This window comes from Notamacropus eugenii, chromosome 4 (assembly GCF_028372415.1).
Source record: "Notamacropus eugenii isolate mMacEug1 chromosome 4, mMacEug1.pri_v2, whole genome shotgun sequence".
Taxonomy (NCBI): Eukaryota; Metazoa; Chordata; class Mammalia; order Diprotodontia; family Macropodidae; genus Notamacropus; species Notamacropus eugenii.
The window spans coordinates 273,149,795-273,173,193 of record NC_092875.1 but is presented as its reverse complement, the minus strand read 5'-3'; the positions used below and the strand labels follow the sequence as shown (position 1 = coordinate 273,173,193).

Genomic DNA, 23,399 nt, shown 5'->3' with positions numbered 1-23,399 from the left:
AACTTCAGGGCACCTTTTATCATAACTTTGCAGTAGTCCAACAATTCTTATTTTGTCTTTTCTTCGTCTGTTTTCCAGGCAGTTGTTTTTCTAACAAGAAGTTTCACATTCTCTTCTATTTTTTCATTCCTTTGATTTTGTTTTATTTTTTCTTGGTGTCTTATGAAGTCATTAGCTTCCCTCACCCAATTCTAATTTTTAAGATGTTATTTTCTTCTATAAGTTTTTGGATCCCTTTTTCCAATTGCTTAACTTTCTTATAATTTTTGGGATTTTCTTTCATTATTCTTATTTTTTCCTTTAATTTTCCCTCAATCTCTCTTATTTTATTTTTAAAATCCTTTTCAACCTCTTCCAAGAACTATTTTTGGCCTTGTGGCCATTTTATGTTTTTCTTTGAAGTAGAAGGAGCTATTTTGACTTACCTGCTTTCTTCTGAGTTTGAATCCAAATCTTGTTTATCACCACAGTAGCTCTCTGTGGTCATGTTCTTTCTCTTTCACTTACTCATTTTTAAGTAGCTTATTTCTTGGCTGTTAACTTTGTATTAGAGTTGGGCTTTAGTCCCAAGACATAAGGGATAATATCTTAAGCTTCAGGCTTTTCATGCTATTATTTTCTAAGCTCTATCTGGGAGCTTGACCTCAGGTTCTCCTCTCAGTTCCTGAGCTGTGACAGGGACCCCAGAAATGCTGTCACTACAAATGCTCTAATTCCCTGTGTTTCCTTTGATGACTGCAAGCTTCAGTCCAACACTCTGCCCTGGAACCCAAATCAGGGACTCTGCTCTCCTATGAGTGACCAAAGACAGCAGAGCCCCACCTTTCTATAACATGTGTGTGCTCATTCATTCTGTCCCATAGCCACTACCTGGGACCAAGTCTGGTCAGCACAAATGGACACCTCTTTCAGCACTAGTGGAGGTCTCTGCAATCATCCCTTGATCAGTCATTTGACTCGAATACCGTCCCTGGGGTAGAAGTTCCTGAAGATGAGGCTACTTCAACACAGGTGCCCCAGGGCTTATTGTTTGTTAATTAGCGGTATCTGCCTACAGGCATCTGCACTTCAATCAGGGCAGACCACCACCCTAGGAACTCAGGATTTTCCCAAAGTCTTGTCAAGTTGTCTTAGGTTAAACAAATGCTTTACCCCAACTTTTAGTTATTTCTGCATTGCTCAAGTTCACTTGGAGGCATGATATTAAATGGTTTGTCAGGGAATTTGGGAGAGCCAAGCAATTTCCTGCCATATTCCACCATCTTCCCCAAATCCTCTTTATCAGAGAAACTTGCTTTCTTTCTAATTTTGGTTGTATTTTTTAATTGCATGTAATCAAAATCATTCATTTTTTACCTCCCTAGATACTTTCTATTTCTCATTTGATCCTAAACTCTTACCTTTTATTTAGATAAGGTGACGTATTTTTTTAGATGCTCCTCTAATTTGCCTATAATATCACCATTTATTTTTAAATCATGTACCCATGTTTACCTTATCTCAATATACAATGTAAGATATTGGCCTATGTCAAGTTTCTGCCCAATTACCTTTGTTTTTACAGCAGTTTTTTTCCCAGAAAATGAGTCCTTGGTACAAAAGCTCACCTATTTGGATTAATCAAATTCTAGATTACTATGGTAATTTGCTACTAGGTACCAATTTATTTAACTGAACAAGCACTATTTCTTATTCAGTACCAGACTATTTTGACTACTGCTTTGTAGTATAATTTCAATTCTGGTACTATTGGCTACCTTCTTTCACATTTTTTTTCTTTGATTTCCTTTATAATTCTTGACCTATTTTTCTTGTGGATTAATTGTAATTATTTTTTCTAGGTCTGTAAAAAATCCTTTGGTAACTTAATTCATGTGACACTGAATAAATAAATTAATATAGGCAGAAATGTAATTTTTATCAAACTGACTCAGCCTGATCATGAGAAATTAATTATTTTCCAATTGTTTATATCACTATTTGGTATTTGTGTTCATATGGTCCTGGATTTGCCTTGGCAGGTAGACTCCCAAGTATTTTATATTATCTGCAGTTATTTCATATGAAATTTCTCTTTATACCTCTTCCTGCTAGGTTTTGTTGGTAGTATACAGAAATGATAATAATTTCTATAGATTCATTTTACATTCTGCAACTTTGCCAAAGTTGTTAATTGTTTCGATTAGTTTTTTTTAGTTGATTCTCCAGGGTTCTCTAAGTACACCAGCATGTTATCTGCAAAGAGTGATAGTTTTGGTTTTTTGCTTCCCATTCTTATTTTTTTCAATAACTTTTTCTTGTTTTATTTCTATAGCAAACATTTCTAGTACAACAATGGACAATAAAGCTGATAATGGCCATCCTTGATGCACCCCCAATCCTACTGGGATGACCTCTAGTTTTTCCCTTTTTGAGATAATGCTTGCTTGTGATTTTATGTAGAGACTGTTTATCATTTTAAGAAAAGTTTCCTTTGCTTTCTTATCCTTTCAGTAAGAAGGAATGTCAGAAGATTTTCTTTTGCATCTGTTTATATAATCATATAAGTTTTGTTGGTTTTGTTACTGATATGGTCAATTATGCTTATAATTTTCCTAATATTGAACCAGCTATTCAGTCCTAGTATAAATCACACCTAGTCATCATGTATGATCTTTGTAATATATTGCTGTAATTTTTTTGCTAGCATTTTATTTAAAATTTTTGCATCAATATACAATAGGAAAATTGGCCTTTTATTTTATCTCTGTATGCATTTCTTTTTCAAGTGTATTTTGGGTAAACATATTGTTGGATTCTGGTTTCTAATCCATTCTACTAGCTGCTGCTGTTTAATTGACGAGTTCATCCCATTCACATTCAGTTATGATTGGTAACTCGATATTTCCCTCCATCCTATTTTTTGTTTCTATCTTTCTCTCTTTTTTACCCTGATCCTCCTCAAAAGACTGTTTTGCTTCTGACCATTGCCTCTCTTAACCCATCTTTCTTCTTATCACCCTCTCTTTCTTACAGCCTCTTCCTCTCCTACTTCCCACTTAGGTAACTTGGATTTTTATACTTAATTGAGTGTGTATAATAAGTATATATTCTTCCTTCTTTGAAACAGTTCATTTAAGAGGTTCAAATGTCATGCAGTTGTCCCTCCCCCATTTACTCTCCCTTGTAAAAACCTTTCCTTGCACACCTCATTTATGTGAGGTAATTTCTCCCATTCTTCTTTCTTTTCCCTTGTTCCAAATACATACTTCTTTCTCAGTCTTCCATTTTTCCTTTGGAATGTACCCTTTTTCAATTTGAGATCATCCATACATAATGGACTCATACCCATACTCTCTAAGCATACTCCTTCTGATGGAACTAATGATGATAAAGTTATTGGAAGCTACATGTATCATCTTCACATCTGGGAATAGTTTATTAAGCTCCTCATGATTTCACTCATGTTTATCTTTTTTGCTTCTTCTTGTGTTTCAATGTTAAATTTTCTACTTAGCTCTGGTCTTTTTATCAGGAATGCTCAGAAAGTCTCCATTTCATTAATTATTCATTTTCCCCTATTGGATTACAGTCAGTTTTTCCAGGTAGGTGATTTTTGGTTGTAATCCTGGCTCTTTTGCCTTCTAAAATACTATATTTCAAGACTTCTGCTTCTTTATAGTGGTAGATGCTAAATTTTGTGTTATCTTAACTCTGGCACTCCAGTATTGAATTGTTTCTTTCTGGCTGTTTTTAGGATTTTCTTCTTGACCTAAGAGCTCTAAAATTTGACTGTAATATTCCTTCAGTTTTTCAGTTTGGAATCTCTTTCAGGAGGTGACAAATGTATTCTTTAAATTTCAATTTTTTTCCTTTGGTTATAAGCTATGTGGGCAGTTTGGCTTTACTTTTTTCTTGAAATATGATATATAGGCTCTTTTTTGGATCATGAATTTCAAGCAATTCAATAGTTATTAAATTATCTCTCCTTGATCAGGTCAGTTGTTTTCCCCAAAAGTGTTTACTTATAATTACTCCCACCTCCCATTTGCTTGCACTTCTGTCATCCCCCTACACCTCACTTATCCTCTTCTCACCTACTTTCCTGTAGTGTAAGATAGATTTTCATAGCAAATTGAGTGCGCGTGTTATTTCCTCATTAAGCCAAATGTGATGAAAGGTTAACTCTTTCTCTCTCACCTCCCCCCTTCTCCCCTCTATTGAAAAAAACTTTTTCTTGCCTCTTTTATGTGAGAGATAATTTGTCCCATTCTATTTCTCCCTTTCTCCTCCCAATGTATTTCTCTCTCACCCCTTAATTTCACTTTTTTAGATATCATCCCTTTCTATTCAACTCACCCTGTGCCCTCTGTCTATATATCTGTAATCCCTCCAGCTACCCTAATACTGAGAAAAGCCTCAAGAGTTACAAATATTATCTTTCCATTAGGAATGTAAATAGTTCAACTTTAGTCAGTCCCTTATGATTTCTCTTTCCTGTTTATTGTTTCATGTTTCTCTTTATTCTTGTGTTTGCAAGTCAGATTTTCTGTTCAGCTCTGGTCTTTTCATCAAGAATGCTTGAAAGTCCTCTATTTCATTAAATAATCATTTTTCCTCCTGAAGTATTATGCTCAGTTTTTCTGGGTAGGCAATTCTTGGTTTTAATCCTAGCTCCTTTAACCTTTGGAATATCATATTCTAAACCCTGCAGTCCCTTAACATAGAAGCTGTTAGATCTTTTGTTATCCTGATTGTATTTCCACAATACTTGAATTGTTTCTTTCTGGCTGCTTGCAATATTTTCTCTTTGACCTGAGAGTTATGAAATGTGGCCACAATATTTCTAGTGGTCCTTTTGGAATCTCTTTCAGGAGGTAATCAGTGGATTCTTTCAATATATATTTTACTCTCTGGTTCTAGAATGTCAGGGAAATTTTCATAGATAATTTCTTAAAAGATGATGTCTAGACTCTTTTTTTGATCATGGCTTTTAGATAGTCCAATAATTTTCAAATTGTCTCTCCTGGACCTGTTTTCCAGGTCAATTGTTTTTCCAATGAGATATTTCACATTATCTGATATTTTTTCTTTCCTTTGGTTTTGCTTTATAATTTCTAGATTTTTCATGAAGTCATTAGCTTCCATCTGCTCCATTGTAATCCTGAAGGAATTATTTTCTTCAGTGAGTTTTTGGACCTCCTTTTCCCCCTGGCTAATTCTGCTTTTTTAGAGCATTCTTCTCCTCACTGACTTTTTGGATCTCTTTTGCCATATGGGTTAGTCTATTTTTAAAGTGTTATTTTCTTCAGCATTTTAGGGCCTCCTTGAGCAAGCAATTTACTTGTTTTTCTTGCATCACTCATTTATCTTCCCATTTTTTTCTCTACTTCTCTTACTTGATTTTCAAAATCCTTTCTGAGGTCTTCCATGGCCTGAGATGATTCATATTTTTCTTGGAGGCTTTGGATGGAGGAGATTTGACTTTGTTGTCTTCTGTTTGTATACCTTGGTCTTCCTTCTCACCAAAGTAACATTCTATAGTCTAATTATTTTTCTGTTTTTTGCTCGTTTCCCCAGCCTTTTACTTGACTTTTGAACTCTTTGTGAAGGTAGTTCTCTGCTTCCAATGTGGGAGGGTGTACTGTTGGCTGCCCCTCCTATTTCTGTGGCTGCAGCAGTTTCCTCCCTCTCCTCAGTCCTCAGCTGCCCTGGGGCTGGACCACTCTAGTCTCTCATACAGGTCCCACAGTATTTTTCCACTGACCTTCCAATTTGTCCTCCATGTTTTGGAGTCATAAAGTCTGGAAACCGGCACAGGTGCTCAAGAGTCAGTCCCACCAAGGTCTGCCCAGGTCCTGTCTGTGCCAGCATGGCTCACACTGAATTGTGCTCTGCTCCCAGCACTGTGTGATAGACATTTCTTGTTGACCTTCCAGGACATCTTGGGCTAGAGATTTGCTTCACTCCATCTTTGTGGGTTCTGCAGCTCCAGAATTTGTTTAGAGCTATTTTTTTTACAGGTATTTGGCTGGGTTTGGGGGAAGAGCTCAAGAAAGTCTATGCTGTCACTCCATCATCTTGGCTCCACCCTCTTACCAATTCTAATTTTTAAGGAATTATTTCCTTTCATGAGGTTTTGTACTTCTTTCCCCACCTTGCCAACTTTGCTTTTTAAGAATTTATTTCCTTCAATGAAGTTTGGTAACTCTTTTACTATTTGACTAATTCTGTTTTTAAAAGAATTATTTTTTCCAGCATTTTTGTGCCTTTTTTCTAAGCTATTGATTTTCTTTTCATACTTTTCTTGCATTGCTTTTATTTATTTTCCAAATTTTCCCTAAAATTTATTTGCTCTTAAATCTTTAAATCTTCTAGTAATTCTTATTGGTCTTGGGTTCAATCTACTTTTTTTTTCCTTTGAGGCTTTACTTGTAGATATTATCTAGTGGTTGTCTTCCTCTGAGGTATGTGTTTCAAACTTCCCTTTCGCCATGATAAATTTTTATAATCAAGTTATTTTTTGTTTTTTGCTCATTTCCCCCATCCATTTCTTGACTTTGAACTTCATGTTAAATTTAGGCCCTGTTCACTTCTGGCAGGGAGTCATCCCAAACTTCAGGCTTCTTTACTCTGCTTTTTTCAAAACACCCAGGGTCTGTAACTTTTTCGTGCTTCCAAGGTGCTATGATGTGCAGAGAGGTGTAATCATTGCTCTCTTTGTCTATACTCTTGTCCTGATCCAGATAGGGTCACTCCTTTCTTGACATCACATGTCCTCTCCTTCCTGGAACTTCAATTTGAAACTGTGTAATGGGAAGTGGAATTGCCAAATGGCAACTGGTCCTGTGTCTAGTGCTAGCATGAAGGATAGTGAGGCAGGTTGTATTTTTCCCCCCTAACTGGTCTCTAATCTCCTTACCATCTCTGGGCAGTGACAGCCCCTGGTTCTTTTGCTATCGTGTCTGTCCCTGAAACCACCTTTGAGGCTCATAACTAGTGTCACTACCATGCTGCATTTCTGTCCAAGCCCCACCTCAGTGCCACAGATCTCTCCTCACCTCTTCAGTTGTTCTGGGCTGAAAAAAAACTTACCCTGACCTTTAGTTGGCTATGCCATTTTAGAATTTAATTTGATGTATTATTTTAAATTTGCTTGAAGGGCAATGCTGGGAATATTCAGATGGAATGCTCTTTACTCTACCATATTGGCTTCCAAGTATAGGCCCTACACTATTCAAAACATATTCATGGAGGGTGGGAGGAGGGGTAGAGGAAGGATGGGATTATGGGTTTTCCTTGTCAAAACAATTTATTAGGATAGAACAAAGGAACAAATGATCAGGGTTTTGAGAATATTCTGGTATTTTGTTTACTTTTTATTTTTTCATTTCTCACCACTTATTATTTCTGATCATAGTGGAAATCTAATTTGAGAGCCTCCAATGAGAAAGGATGTCCTCAAGGTATTTCTCACTTGATTGAGAATAGAAAATGCTGGAAATTTTGCTGAAAAATCAACCTTGGTTAGCTTTCCGTCGTTTTTTGAACTCAAACTATTTAGGATAATTTAACAACAAATACTAATTAAACACCTATTTTGTACAAAGTATTGAGACTATCAAACTAAATATGACTTGGTCTTGGGCTCAATGTGTCCATTTTTTAAAATATTTTTTTCAAATTACATGTAAAAACAATATTTAACATTCATTTAAAAAATTGTTTCAAATTTTCTCCCTCTCTTTTTCCCTTTCCCCTTCATTGAGGTGGTAATTTGATACGTTATACATTTGCAGTCATGGAAAACATATTTCTATATTAGGTATGTGCTGAAAGAAAACAGATCCACCCTCCTCTCCCCCAAAAACAACAACAAGAAAAATAAAGTTAAAACAGTATGTTCTGATCTGTATTCAGATCTCTCAGTTCTTTCTTTGAAGGTCAATATTCTCTTCCCTTGTAAGTCCTTCAGAATTGTCTTCTCGGGGTGTTTATAATCTAATGGGGAAGAAGGAAGTCACTTGCTCAGAAAATAAGTAATATACTAATAATATAAAGGAAATTAAAACACACACACACACACACACACACACACACACAAATCGTAGAGATCTTCCCTTAAAGGATTGGAACCAGATTGTCAATAGCCCTGAAGGACATGACAAGAATTATGCATCTTAGTAAGCAATCATAAGCTACTGAAGGTATTTGATTATTAGTGATCAGGGACATAGGTGAAATGTTCACTCAGTCTGAAGGATGAATTGGAAAAGGAAGAGACTGAAATTCAGGCAGACCAGGAAATTATTATTGTATCATCACTGTATAAATAGTGGACCTGAACTAGGATAGGTATAGTCAAAATGAAAAGAAAGGAGATATATGAGAGATATTGACAAGGTAAAGTTGACTTGTCTATTGACCGTATATGGCAGTTAACAGGAGGCAGCTTTGACAAGGTAGATAGAGCACTGAGCATGGAGTCAGGAAGAACTGAATTCAAATCTTGCCTGAGACACTTACTAGCTGGGTGACCAAGTTGCTTAGCTATTTGGTTCAGTTTCTTCAACTATAAAATGGGGACAATAATTAAGTTTTTGACAGGGTTGTTGTAATGATTAAATAAGATACTATTTTTTAAAGCACTTAATATGGTGTCTGGCACATTATAGGCACCATATTAATGTTTATTTCCTTTTAACAGAGAGTCAATGATTACCAGAAGATCATAAGCCTAGGTAACTAGGAAGTTAGGAAGAAGAAAATATTATAATGAACAAAGAATTAGGGGAAATTAATATAGTTATGATTCTTAGTAATAATGACATATATTAGAAAGCAACATGGTAGAGGGAAAAATTCTGGATTGGGAGTCAGAAAACCTAGAGTCTAGGCTAGCACATTTATTTACTCTATCAACATAGGTTAGCCATTTAACTTCTGTGGGCACCAGTTTCCATACCTATAATATCACTGGTGAAGACTAGATGACTTCCAATCATCTCTTCCAGCTCCAGAGATTCATAAAACCAAGCAATACTTCAGAGCATCAGACATGAAGGAGAGTAGTTTTGAAAAGTTAGGAGCACTATGGAACTCTTCAACCCGGAACTTAAATACATTTACAATCTGGAATTTAATACATTTCTCCTATATATTAGTAACATAGTGAAAAGAATACTAGACCTGGAGTTGGCAAAACCTGAATTCAAATTTAGCCTCATATATTTATGCAAATTTAGGGAGGTCACAATCTCAGCTTTGTCATCTGTAAAATGGAGATAATAAGAGCCCTTACCTCTCAGAGTTATTGTGTGGATAAAATGAGATAGTATATGCAAGGCACTTTGCAACGCTGAAAGCATTTTATATTTGGTAGCTATTATTGTTATTATCTCTGCTTTGCCATAAATATATTTAGAGCAAACTCTTTGGAAAGACAGATGTGTTGCACATTTGTAGTAACAGCATGATTGTTTCCTCACTTTATTTTACTAAAGGCTATCAGGACAATCAATACTTAATGGAAAAAAAAAACAGTGTCTTGGGGACTAAATTGATCTGCTTAAGTGTATTTGTCACACATGGACAGAGTCACTATTGTGTTTTAAGTCTGTTTATTTACAGATTATTCCTGTCCAACTATTTAATATTTCTCATAGAAGGAATTACATATGCAACAAACATTAAATGCTACTGGTGATATTAAATGCTAGCTGTTATTTAGACATTTATTTATAATAATTATAGAACCTTTATAATTAATAAAGAAATACAAGAATTCAGATCAATAGGAATTTGAAAAAAGAACCATGTTGAAGATAAATGCAGAAAAAACAGATTTATGGATAAAGTTTTATAACAGCAAGTCCATCATGCTCATCTTCAGTAAGCCACCTATATTTGGAGAAAAAGAAAAGAAAAATGAGATTGGCACCACAGGTAATGTTTACCTCAAATGGAGTTAGCAGTCAGCATATACTTGCCTTTAGAGCTCAATTCCCACTTTATCCATAACCCTCAATAGTCCAACATTGCCATTAAAAGCATTTCAATTGTTATAACTTAAGTTCTTCTGGTGCACTGGAGTAGTAGTGTAACAGTAGCAGCAGCAGTAGTAGCCGCAGTATTGTTTTAAACAACAGTAAATGACAGTTATTTCTTTAGTAAGTAGTAAGGGACACAAGGGAAGAATTTTTTTGATTTTGTGAAGTAGCCTGTTTATATTGCTAAACCCACCTATTTGTCAGTTTGCTTGCTTCTGCTTCTATAGAGGAAATAACATTCGGACTTCTGTAAGAGACAAGTTGCCTCACTACCTCTTCCCATCCTACTCTAGGTGAGGTATCCACCCTTACACAGCTGGGACAAAGCATTACTTCATGTCTTCCATTTAAAAAGTTTAGAGCTGTTAGCCAAACTTGGGACAGAAGACATCAAGGCTTAGAGGATATGGTAGGAAAGAATTGAGGAAAAACTGAAAGAGGTACTTGGGGACATGTGCTGCCCAGAGTGAGTAAAAGAAAAGTGTTAATGAGGCACTTAACACCTGTACTTTAAGCAGCTGTAAACAAGTCTAAATCAAGGGGGTCAACCAGAAGCAATAAAAATGACCGAGGGCCACTTGTTAGTTGAGAAACATAGCAATCCATGTTGAGAGGACATGTTGTGGGTTAAGTTGGTGACAAGACACAAGTAGTCATGAATTTTCTCAGCTTCACATGTGCCTCCCTACTCAGCCAGTTCAGCTGCTTAATGAAGCACCCATACTTTATTTCCCACCCTCTTTCTCTGCCCATTAAATAGTTTCTGTTCTTGGTAACAGACATCTCCAAAGTGACTGATGTAACCCTTTATCTTCTGGAAGATACACCTGAAAATGTTTCCAGGAATGCATTATGGGTGTAATAGAAGTAGTTCAAAAGAAGTACTCAAGAGTTTCTTGTTCATTACTTTCTCAGAATCACTGAATCTCAAAGTTGGAAGAGACTTCAGAGTCTAGCTAAACCCACCTATATCTGAATAGAAATCCCCTTTTTGACATACATAGCAAGTAGTTTTTCTGCTTTCTCTTGAAGACCTTCAGTGAGGAAGATTTGGCTAACCCAAGGCAGCTCTTTCCAGTTTGAAATAGTTGGGCTTCATAGGAAGATTTTGGCTGACATCAAGACTGCAATTTCTATCCACATCTTTTAGTTCTGTGCTCTGGGACTAAGCAGAACAAGTATGATAGCCCTTCCACCCAATAATCCTGCAAATGCTTGAAAACAGATATCCTGTGTCCTGCTTAAGGTTGTTTTGTTTTTCCTCCTCCAGGTCAAGCAGCATGTCTTCCTTCAATGACTGTTAATGTAGCATGGTGGCCACCTTCTCGTTGATCTACTCTAGCTCTTCAATGTCTTTTCTGTAAAGTGGCACCTTGCGAGATATGATCATTAGGATCCCTACTCTATTCCAATCAGTATTAATCAGCTTGATATTTTACATAAATCATATAGAGATGTTTAAATAAGTTCTTATAGTAGGCCTTTAGTAGACTTCAGACTTTAATGTAATGTTCACTACTTGTTTACTAGTTAGAAAGCTCACTTTACAACTACAAGAATGCTGACAAAGATGTCACTACCATTTTACTCAAATTTCATGTCCAAACCCAGCATGGATAGGATGCCTTGATTCTTTGGAAAGTCACCCAACTTAGTTTTGTACCTTGCACTATTTTCTCTTGTCCAACATGGGCAGGTGACCAACTACTTAGTCATTGGAGATAACTCTTGCCTTGTTCATTTTAATTTTTGACCCTCAAAAGGAAAGTCTGTCAACCAGTGAGATTCTATATTTTACCATGCCTCTTTTGCATATTTAGGCACCAATACCTATAAAAACAAGATCTTGGGGAACGGGAGCATCTAATATCATGAGGAAGATCTGAGATCCACTTTATTAAAGGGAACCATGGACCTTTTAACGAAGTGCTATTTACTTGGAGCTCTGCCTCAGTGGCTTTTTCTGGACAATTTCGGACCAGACATATTCACACTGAACACCTAAATGATGTAATATATTTAATAGTCAAAGAGTATAAAGATAAACTGACTAATTTGTATTTTGTTGAATAAACAAGTTATTTTTAAGCATGTAAGTATTTCAGTTTTTAATACCTAAAATCTAACAAGTGTGAAAATCCTAATAAAGCATCACTAATGATAGTGGTATTTACCAGAGGAAAAGGCAGAATACCTTGAACTACTAAAATTTCTTTCTAGAACTTGCCCTAAAAACCTTATCAACTCTTTTTACTGGTGAAAGCCTCATAGACCTTCTTATTGATAAGAGAATATGCATTTCATTCCCGTACAAATTTGCTTAAAAACGTTGGGCTAGAGAGATGTTATTGAAGATGAAGTCTTCTCATCTTTTATCTCATTTAGTATTGACTAAATATATTTTACTCAACAAATGGTATGACAGTACATAGCTGATTCTGACAATGATCACTGCATTAAAAAATTCTGATCTTAATTGTTTCTTTTTTATTCCTTATGATATTTGTCAGTTTTGCCTTTGGACTTTTTTTCTTGTAGAAAATAGTATTGATGATGTATTATTAGGATTATCAAAAATCTGAAATTTTTTTGTCCTTTTCATTTCTTATTTTCATTTCTTATATTTTTCAAGGTGATTTTTTTCCATTGTCCCCCAAAATGAGGTTATTCAATATCAAGGTATATAGGATTAAAGATTTGAATGTGGAAATGTCCTTAGAGTTCACTTAGTCCAACTGCCTCTTGCTACAAATAAGGAAACTGAGGCTTAAGGAAGTGAAATAATGTGCTCAAGGTCTTATAGGTAGTACATGAAACAACCCTCAAAAAGTTCTTTTTTAACAATTTCATATATACTTATAAATTACATTATCTCCCCTAGTAGAATTTAAGCTCCTTGAAGGCAGTAAACTCTTTTGTCTTTCCCATTGTATAGCATAGTGGTGGCTAATAAATTCTTATTGATTGATGCAGATACTCTCAGCTTGTTAGTCATTGGATAAAAATCATATTTAAAACACCAACCTTCAATCTCTGTAGCATTTGAATCTATTGACCATTGTCATCTCCTGAATATTCTCTTCTCTATAGGTTTTCATGACACCTCTCCAAGTTCTTCTACCTGTCTATTCCAACACAGTATTAAATCACAGAACTTCTTTTCTATCTGCACATTCTTAGTGATACAATTAGCTTCTTTGGATTTAATTTTATTCTCTATAGCTTGCCCGAAGCTAGTTCCTAAATCTCCAGCATTTGATCTTCAACTGTGTATTAGAAATTTCATACTAGATAGGCTGTAGATATCTCGAATACACTATACCCAGAACAGAAATTTTTAAAATAATTTCCTCCAAAGTCAACTTTCTTTACTTTCCAATTTCTTTCCAATACATCACTAGTATTCCAGTAACAATAGGAGGATTATCTTTCATTCCTCACTCTCTGTGTTTTCTAAATACCCTCTTTTTTACAACCACAATATTTCTCACTCGATTTCCTTGCTTTCTACGCACATAGCTACTATTCTAGGTCAGACCACTATTACTTCGTGCTTGGAACTACTGAAAGAGTCTTGTAATTTTTCTCATCTTTCTTCTTCCTCAATCCATCTTTTAAACAGCTATAAAGAGAGTTTATCAAAGCACAACTTTGACCACAATACTCCCCTACTCAATAAACTCCCGTGGCTCCCTATTGCTTTGGGAATCAAATATAAATTCCTTTGCTAATATTTTAAACCATTTCATAATCTATCTTTTTCAACCTTGCTAAATATTACTCTCCTTCCCATATTTGATTAAATTTCTCTCTTTTCCTCAAACTCAACACTCCACTTCCCACCTCTGTAGTTTTGCACTGCTGTCTCCTAGTTTCGCAGTACTCTTCCTCCTTATCTATGCTTCAAGCCCTCTTTTCCCTTCAAAACACAAATGCCACATTCAACATAAGGCCATTCTTACTCTCCCTGTGGCAGCTAGTGTTCTCCCTCCTCTATCACCTTGTATTTGTTGGCTTATATTTTGTATAGATATGCATATGTTGTCTCTGCCCTGCCCCATGACAGAGTGTTTCATTTTTGCCTTTGAATAATTCTTGGCACATAGTGGACTCTTAACTCATACTTCTAGACTGTTAAAGACAAATTTTGTGATAATCATCTGCCTCTTTCTCTCATGATTCTGTTTCTACCACTATAGAGTAGTAACTGGTCACATAGGACTGAGAGCTATTTGCTATTTTTTTTCTTATTTTTCATAACTTACTGTAGCCAAAGAATTTATCATTTGGCTTCTGATGATAAATTTCTCTATGCTTAACTAAATTTATCCTCTGATGGCAGATTTTATATTTTTCAGGGGAATGAGAGATGATAAGTATTATTTCATTGGGATTCTCAATGAGAAAATTCCCTCTGTCAAAGTATATCAGACCTTCTTCTGCAAGGAAGTTAGCCAGGAAATCGCCTGGCTAACTCAGGGGTTAAATGATTTGCCCTGGGTCATACAGTCTGTATGTATCAGTGGAAGATTTGAACACAGTTTTGCTTATTCTAAAGATGGCTCTTAATCTACTAGGCCATACTGCCTCTCTCTCCATGAAAAAAAGAACCTAAATTAAGATGCCTAGATCTTTAAGGTCCAGGGTAGAGTTTCTTTTTACAAATTATTAAAAATGTAACGGGTTTATATGTAAATAAAAAAAGGATCCAATATACTCAATTTACACAAATTGACTACATATAAAACAGGGCAACTTTATTTTCTAGGGGATTTTGGGAAGACTGAGTAATTGTGAGCCCCTTGAAGATGATCCCTCAATGGCTCCTTTGTATCTGTATATCCTAGGATCTAGGATGCTGCTCACATATTAGAGGTGCTCAATAAATGTTTGTTGAGTTGAATTGTGCTGAACTGTGTAAAAGGCTGCTTTGTATAATACTGTTTGAAATATATATATATATATATGTATACACACACACATACAACACATATATGTATAACACTTATATGTCTATTTCTGTATATATACACATATTATATAATATACAATATATCATTTATATTGTATTTTAAATACAATAAAACTAAGTAAAATAGAATGCATTTTTTCAAATTCTTGAGGGTTTGAATTTTTACTCATTTTCCCACCTCTTCCACTCCATCCCACTTACGTTTTTCTCCTTTGCTTTCCTTCCTTTTTTTCTACTCATCTCCATTTTCTAGAAAATAGGTTATTACTTGTTAACACATCTCCTTGGGCAATCCTTGGCAAAGACATTAAAATCTTGGTGGGCTACTGACAACTCTCAAGACCTCCTCAGGTCGCTGCTTATTAGCCATTATGCTTCATGATTATTGAGATCCTGCTTTACTCTGAGCTAGGGGTTCACTGAGATGACTTCATATGAGTTCTCATATCCATTAATGAGCAGGACTTTCTCAGAAGTACCATTTTCATTAGATTGTGGAACAGAGAGCATGACAAAAGCCCTCAGTCAAAATTCTTTCTCCCTATTCAGTGGCACAATGCTCTCTTTCTGATAATCAGTCAAACCATATTCACTCTTGGTAGTAGTGGTAGAGAGAACTGAGTGGGAAAGGTAAGAGAGACATTCTCTGAGGGAAATCAACAATGAGGAAAAGGGTCAAAGAGTGGCCCAGGACAGCTTCCTCTTTTGCCTGTTAAAATCACATGGTTCTGCTCGATTGACTATTCATGCCTTGAAATAAAAAGCTTATGTAGCCTAGGCTACCATAAGGGGTGGAAAAGCTGGGGCATTAGAGAGGGCATAGTGTTAATACAGAGCACAAGCCAGACATGCTCAGCCATAGGCATATATGTATTCATATGTAAATGTATACATACATGTATGTATAAATATGGATATCTATATCAGCTTTCTATATCTATATGTCACTATGTTATCTCTGTATATATGCATATATATAGAGATAGAGATCGATATAGATATATAGTATGTGGGAGGTGGGGCTGACTAATGAAGGCCAAGTCTTTAAGAATATAGACAGTGTGCTTCACATGCCCCACGGCCATATGACGGTATGGTGAGTTTGCCTCAGGAAGTATGAGATGCAGAGAGCCTTCCCTTCCCTGACTCAAAGCATGTTCAGGTATCCTGACTTTCTCCTCTAAGTTGGCTAAGCAGTGACAAAAGTCTTTTTGACTGACTTCTGAGGCAAAAATGAATATGTATATAAAAGCTTAGTTAGAGCAATGCTCTCCTTCTTCCTAGGCTACTGTCAAATGAGGAAGAAGAAATGCTTTAAGCCTCCAGGTGGGCTAGAGTGGTAGCTCTGGCTACAGCAGGCATGCAGTAACTAGTGTCCTACTCTCTTTATTCAGTTGTCATGAGCCCATGAATGTAGGGTGCTACCTCTTTTTCAATATCTGTTCTGTGTACTTTTTCCTGATTCTAGGCGAATGAGTATCCAAGACAGAAATAGAACAGATTATACAATTCTGTGAGATTCAGAAGGTTAGAGGACATCAGAATTCCAGATGTTGGAGTCCAAACAAGAGTCTTCCAGTAACCTCAGCAGTGAAACCTAGTGAAGAGCCAGCCCAGAGGAGAGAAATACTGACCTGACAGCCAAGACGAGTCCTACAAGAAAGGGAACATCTCGACAGTACAACAGTCACACCTAGAAGTGAACTATGTGGGAAAATGTGTGGGAATCACTGCCTGAAGTATAAGTCCATTCTCCTCAGAGACTAAAATAGTGGAATATAGTGAGCTTCAATTCTCTTTCTCAGTAAATATTACTTTGTAAAGGCTAATTGATATTAAGGGGCTATTGATGATATTGGGAAGATAGCAAACGATGATTGAATTTAAGAGGATGAACTTCATGAACAAAAGTACTAGAGAAACCCCAAACCCCTCAGGATTCCAGGAATAGTAGTTAGTCTTGTTCCGAAGCCACTTACCAGTGCAAGTGAGAGGCAAGCTACCTCAAGGACTATGTGCGCATACATATGCACATAAACACATAAATGTATTACATATCCTATATACATGCTACAAATACATATATAATGAGAACTGATATTCTTAAACACACATAGAAACAAATGGACTTACATACCGATTGCATTGGAAGCAATGCTTTTCCTTTGTAGACATATCTATGACTTTCACTTTTTCTAGAAACCAGCCATTTGCTATGGGGAAAAAAATCCCGAATGAACAAACAACTTAATATATTACATATCACATATAGATACATAGGGTCTCTTTTTATAACTGTTGTTGTTGTTTTTCTTTGACACTGAAGAGTATAGTTCATGATTTAACATTGTTGATATTCACAATATCAAACACAGTAACCCTGAAGCAGAATCTCAAACTCTTTTCAAAAGTATTTTTCTTATCATGGGGCCAGTTCTTAGAACTAATATAAAAAGGTGAGTTTGGATTCAATTTTAATTCATTTTAAACATATTCTAGAAATTGAGTTACATCAAATGTAGAATATGAAGCAATACAGGGAAAATTCTGAAAACTTGATATTATCTCTTTTTACCAAGGCAGACTTCTATTTAAGAATGTAGCTTACTGCTAATATGTGTTGATCTTTATTCTATGCCAAAGCAAGAAAGCCATAGGAATCCACAACAAAGACTGTTTCTTTCAGAGCAACAGAAAGTTTTAAGTAGAACACTCCAAAAGAACAGATCAAACTGCTAAGACTGCATATTACATTTATTCACCAATTTTATTAGAAATTTCTATAAGCTCAGAATGTTTCTCAAAACCCATGAAAACTTATACATCTTTTTTTAAATCAAAAGAAGTTATTTGTTTCAAGTTCAGATTTTGGAAATTTAAATCTTACTGAATTATTGACTTGAGAGCTATATTTCAAACTTAGATAATAATATTGCAGAAAGACTCTACAGAGTTGGGTCTGAGCACTTGTACTCAAGGTTTGGTTATATCATCAATATATTGTAGAATCTTACATAAAAATTTAACTTTTCTAAGTCTTGGTTTCTTCATCTATAAACTGAGAGTATTTGGACTAGCTAATTTTAAGAATCCTTTCCAGTTTTACCATTTTATGATGCTAAATTTTTAAAACTTTTCTTAAGAAAAGAATATGAAATTCTCTCATTTATATGAAATCAACTTCAAACACACTTCTGTATTTCAATACATATGCATTTTCCCTTTTAGACTATATGATAAACAAGTAATAGTGAGAGTCTACATGATAAAAGAAAAGTTCAATTTGTATTAATGAATACAAATTCATGAAATTTAAGGGAAAATAATTTTTATCATCACTCAAAGACATATCAACATTTAATTTTTATTTACTTAATTATGTCCCAGATCAAGAATCTAAATGCACAAATGTATATTCAGAGAACTTTCACAGATATTTCAGTGGAGTTTCTAGTTAGTTCTCTCCATGTTTATGTCATACTCAGTTCCGTTTCTAGTGTTACTATCAGTAGGAGCATTTCTATTTTTGCAACTGACTTTTGTTGCAGTTTCTGTATCCTCAGTACCTAGCAAAGTATCTGACATACAGAAGGTACTTAGTAAATGGTAGTTGATTGATCATCTTATTTTTTTCATCCTTTTCAATGGAGATTGGATAGATAAAGTTTTCATGAACAAGACTCTAAATCACCAATAATTAGAAATTTTAAAATTAAAGTGATTTTGAGGTTTCACCTTGAGCATTAGATTGGCCAAGATGACAAAAGAGGAAAATGACAAACATTGGAAAGACTGTAAGAAAACAAGGAGACTATGCACGCATTGTTGGTGAAGCTGTGAACTGGTCCATCAATTCCAGAAAACAATTTTGGAACTATGCCTAGAAAGTTATTGTACGTATTCTTTGACCCTGCTACATTACTGCTGCTGCTGCTGCTGCTAGGCCATACTCTGAAGAGATCTGCTTGCTTAAGACATAAAGACCTTGTACACAAAAATGTTTATAGCAGATATTTCATATTATCCCCAAACTGGAAACTAAAGGGCTGTCCTTTTATTGAGGTATGACTAAATAAATTACAGTTTATGAATATAATGGGATTTATTGTTCCAAAGAAAGCAACGAAAAGGACAGTGTTCAGAAGAAACTATGAAGACCTTTCTGAACTAAGGCAGAATGAAGTGAGTATGATGAATACAAATACAACAATATTGTAGAGAAAAACAACTTTAAAAGATTAAATCTCAAATCAAAGAAATGGTAAACCGTAAGTCCAGGGGACTAAAGATGAAATACGCCACTTCGCTCTCACCACAAACAAGAAGTTAAAAGCTATAGTCAAGGTGGGAATTTAGGTTTTGGGGGGAATATGTATTGTATGATTAAGGTTTTGGTGTCTTATTAATTGTCATTGTTCGATGAACAGAAGGGGTAGTAGAATGGATAAATTGCATATATGTTGAAATAAATATTTTTTTATTTTAAAAAGTTAAAAAAATCATCTTGAGAGTAGTTGATATCCTGTTACTATATTTATTTTTGTTGTTGTTCTATAGGTTATTGCACAGCTGAATATAATAACTCTTTTGTGTAGTTCTAAAAAAAATAGGATGTAAACTTATCCTTTTTAGGCTCACAGAAAATACCAAAAGTGCAGGCAATGTAGTTTAATATTACTTCAATAGCTCTCTCAAATCACTTTTGCTGAGATGGAAGAATACCTGTGCTTAGAGTTATTCTTTGAAAACTCTACCTTTTCCCCTTTGATAATTACCATGGAAATGACCACATACTGCTGCCAACAGTCCTTGTTCTAACACTTTTTGTTAAATACCATGAGGGAAAACATTCATCTATGATAATTAGATACAAGAGTTCTTAACTTGGGATCTGTGAACTTTAAAAAATTGATAGCTGTATTTTAATTTGATTTATATCATAATCCTATGTATCTTTTACTTTATGCTTTAAAATTAATTTATGCTTTAATGATCTGTTCTGAGAAGGTACACATGGACTCATTTCTGCCAGACTGGCAGAGGGGTCTTTGACCCCACAAAAAGATACCTGATAGAATTTGCAAGCTTTTTGACTTACTATGTTTTCATTTAATTGGTCCATTAGCTGGATTCATGCTGTCAATATAGATAAAAGTGATTTTGGAATTCCATTCTAAGTATGTCAATCTTCTTCTTTCAAAATTATTTGAGGCATTGGTGCTTTATGCAACCTGTTTTATTATTAAGGATAATTTCTGGAGTTTATATTACATGAATACTTTCAATGTTTCAAAATTTCCAATTTTTCTTATCTTATTTTTAAAAATTTTTCCAGCATGAAATTATTTTTAATGGGTCACTGCATTGGTTGGCAACACATTGTTGTGTGACTTGAACCTGTCAGCACCTCATTAGTTTGTCCAACATTGGAAAGATTTCTTTGTGATCTATTTCTAATTTTGTTAGGAAACAATACTGGATAAAAATAGAAAATATTCATTTCTTCAGACCATTCATGAGCACTAACGGCTTGCCCACTTTAGTGATTAGTGCCATCTGCATTGAAGTATTTCAGTGCAAGTAGGGTATGGTATTTGTTTTGTTCTGGAGTATCTTGCTCTCTTGTGGCACCAAAAAAGAGAAGGGAAAGAAGGAATGCCACTTACCCTGCTATATTTTGTATGAAATTGATCATTCTGCGTATTTAGAGTAAGGCAAGCCTGAAGCTTTCTGTCTCCCCATCTATTTCATTTCATCTTATAAGCAGTTTCATCACACTGTCAATTTCACCTTTGCAATAGCTCTCACATATGCCTCCTGTTTTCCTCTGATATTGCCACTATTCTCGTGCAAGCCCTCATCTCCTCACTCCTGGACTATTGCAATAGCTTGCTACTGGCTGGTCTCCTGCCTTAAGTCTTTGTGGATCCCAGCTCATCCTCTGCTCAGTTGCCAATGATCTTAAAGTGTTGGTCTGACCATTTCACACACACACACACACACACACACACACACACACATACATACACACATACATACACACACACTTCTCGCCATTTATTTTCTATTACCTTTAGGATCACATGTAAAATTCTCTGATGTTCAAAGACTTTCACAACCTGGTTCTACTACCCCTACATTTCCAGTCTTCTTACAATCTACACCCCTACTTCATCTACATGATTTGTAAACTAGTGCCATTGGCCTTCTTTCTGTTCTGTTCACAAGATACTCCAACTCGATTCCAGGCATATTAACTGGTTATTCCCCACGCCTGGAACACTTTCCTTCCTCATCTTTTTCTACCGGCTTCTTTCAAGTCCCAGAAAAAGTTCAACATCTAAAGGAAGCCTTTCCTCATCCTCCTTAATACTAGTGCCTTTTCTCTGTTGATTATTTCCTATTTATCCTGTATAAAGCTTGTTTGTACATAATTTATTTTTGTCTCCCTCCCCTACCACCCACAATTAAACTTTGACCTCCATGAGAACAGGGACTAAATTTTACCTTTTTTCCATCTTCCTAGCACTTGTACAATCCTGGAACACACTAAATGCTTAGTTAATGTTTATTGACTGACTTAGAATGCTAACCCAGTCAGTGACATCATCATCATTATCATCATCATCACTGTTGTTGTCATCTAGTTCTTTAGCTTTTTGATAAAATTCTGATAGAAACAGGTAAGAGATAAGCTATTATTCAGGTACTATCATTTTATATTTATGCTTGCTGGACTATTTCAGAAGTATAAAACCACTTTTTATAACTCAATAAGATTATTAGCATGTAGCTTCACCAAAAACATCCTTGATAAAATTCTAGTGGCAGAAAGGACAATAGGAATGACATGCACTTCATTCCTGTTCCCAAATAATTCTTATCTCCTCTGCTAGGTCTCTATATTTCAAATGCATCTTCTCCATGTATTTTAGAGTTTATACATATTTAAGAAAGTGACAGCTACTAAAATGCTATTCTTAAGTTCTCATGGATCTAAGTTTTGTCTGGGTGATTGTAAGCAGCAGGTCAGTTTGCTGCAATGATCTGGTTTAGTATATTTTCATTGAATTGTGTAGAATATTTTAAGGTCTGTATTTAGAATATGGGGATTTGTCATCTGCCATGAAAAATAGTATTGTCTAATATTTCATTGTAGCCACCAGTTCACGTCTTGCTAGATGTTGTTGCTGGTGTTGTTATTGTGGTTATTATACTAGATCTTACTTGGGTCATTATTTTTCTACTTACCTTCATCTCTTCATGTAAGGTACTTCTCTGTTTTACCTGGCACTGCATTGCAAGCATGCTAAATCCTTCCATGAAGAAGTAGACAGGACAGTTCCAATCAAAATGATAAAGTTCAAGTCAAAATGATGATTTACACAGAAATGATTCCCTCACAGGAGACAGTCTGTCTGCCTCTGGTATTTTCAATCACTGAAAAGACTTTCTAAATAATTTCCAAGACCTTTTCCTTGACTTATGAACTTCAGTGAAAATACTGAAGAATTACAAAGGTCATTCTGAAACTGTAGGATTTTATCTCTTAATAGCTTAAAGAAATGGAGGAAGAATTTGGACTGTACAAACAATATTCCCATTAACAATTCTGAATTTCCTAACATCAATGGGCATTGGAGCAGATGCATATTAGGGAGAATAGTAGATGCAGAGAAAGGAAAAAAAAACAGAACAAAACAAAACAAAACCCAAGCTTATGAGTGGAATGAGATATGTAGGAGAATGAATAACCATCTTTTCCAAATACTCAGAAGAAAAATAGAGTAGTCTGTAGTACTTATATAAAAAGGCTGGGAGTGGCATTGTATGGAGGAAAGGCCAATTATTATGAGACTTTTTTCTAAATTAATGATTCATTGTAAGCTTGTAGTGGCTTTCAAATAGTAATTTCCCTTATAATTGTTGGTTACATGATTCCATTTTACTACAGGAACATTGTATATTTTTCTTTATTGTTATTTTCTAGTTTCATGGGTTACAGCAAAACAAAAATCAAATTATCACCTTTGACCAATATTAATGAGTGACAGTGAAGAACTGGTATGCTCCAAATGTCAGTGAATGATCTTTGTGGGGGTTTTGGATCCTCCATGAAGTATGTATGGGGATACATGAACCAACATAGCACATGATAAGATGTACCTGTTTTGATTTGTATTGATTAAGGCAATATCCTCCTCTGCAAAATTATGCTTCCACTCTACTGTATAGGTTTTTCCTTAATGTTTTATCAGTACATCCTCATTTTAACATTGGAGTGTTTCTGGTATCTCAATCAATCCACAGAAAGTCAAATATGTTTGCTGGCATAGACTCAAAAGCACTCCTTGAATTCTGCTACCAGGTAGTAGGCTGGTTGATGAATAGATTGTAAA

General features: G+C 35.2%; 1 protein-coding gene across 5 annotated transcripts in view; it reads right to left on the bottom strand.

Moving 5' to 3' along the window:
- Positions 1-9,582: 9,582 nt before the first annotated feature.
- LOC140501243 (lipoxygenase homology domain-containing protein 1-like) overlaps positions 9,583-23,399 on the bottom strand; it is a 680,545-nt gene continuing 666,728 nt past the window's right edge. For all 5 annotated transcript variants that reach the window (XM_072604606.1, XM_072604605.1, XM_072604607.1 and 2 more), the window contains 2 exons: positions 17,138-17,213; positions 9,583-9,879 (listed from right to left, as the gene is read on the bottom strand). In XM_072604606.1, coding sequence (XP_072460707.1) covers positions 9,825-9,879; positions 17,138-17,213 — 131 coding nt within the window. In that variant the 3' untranslated portion in view covers positions 9,583-9,824. The remainder of the gene's footprint in view (positions 9,880-17,137; positions 17,214-23,399) is intronic.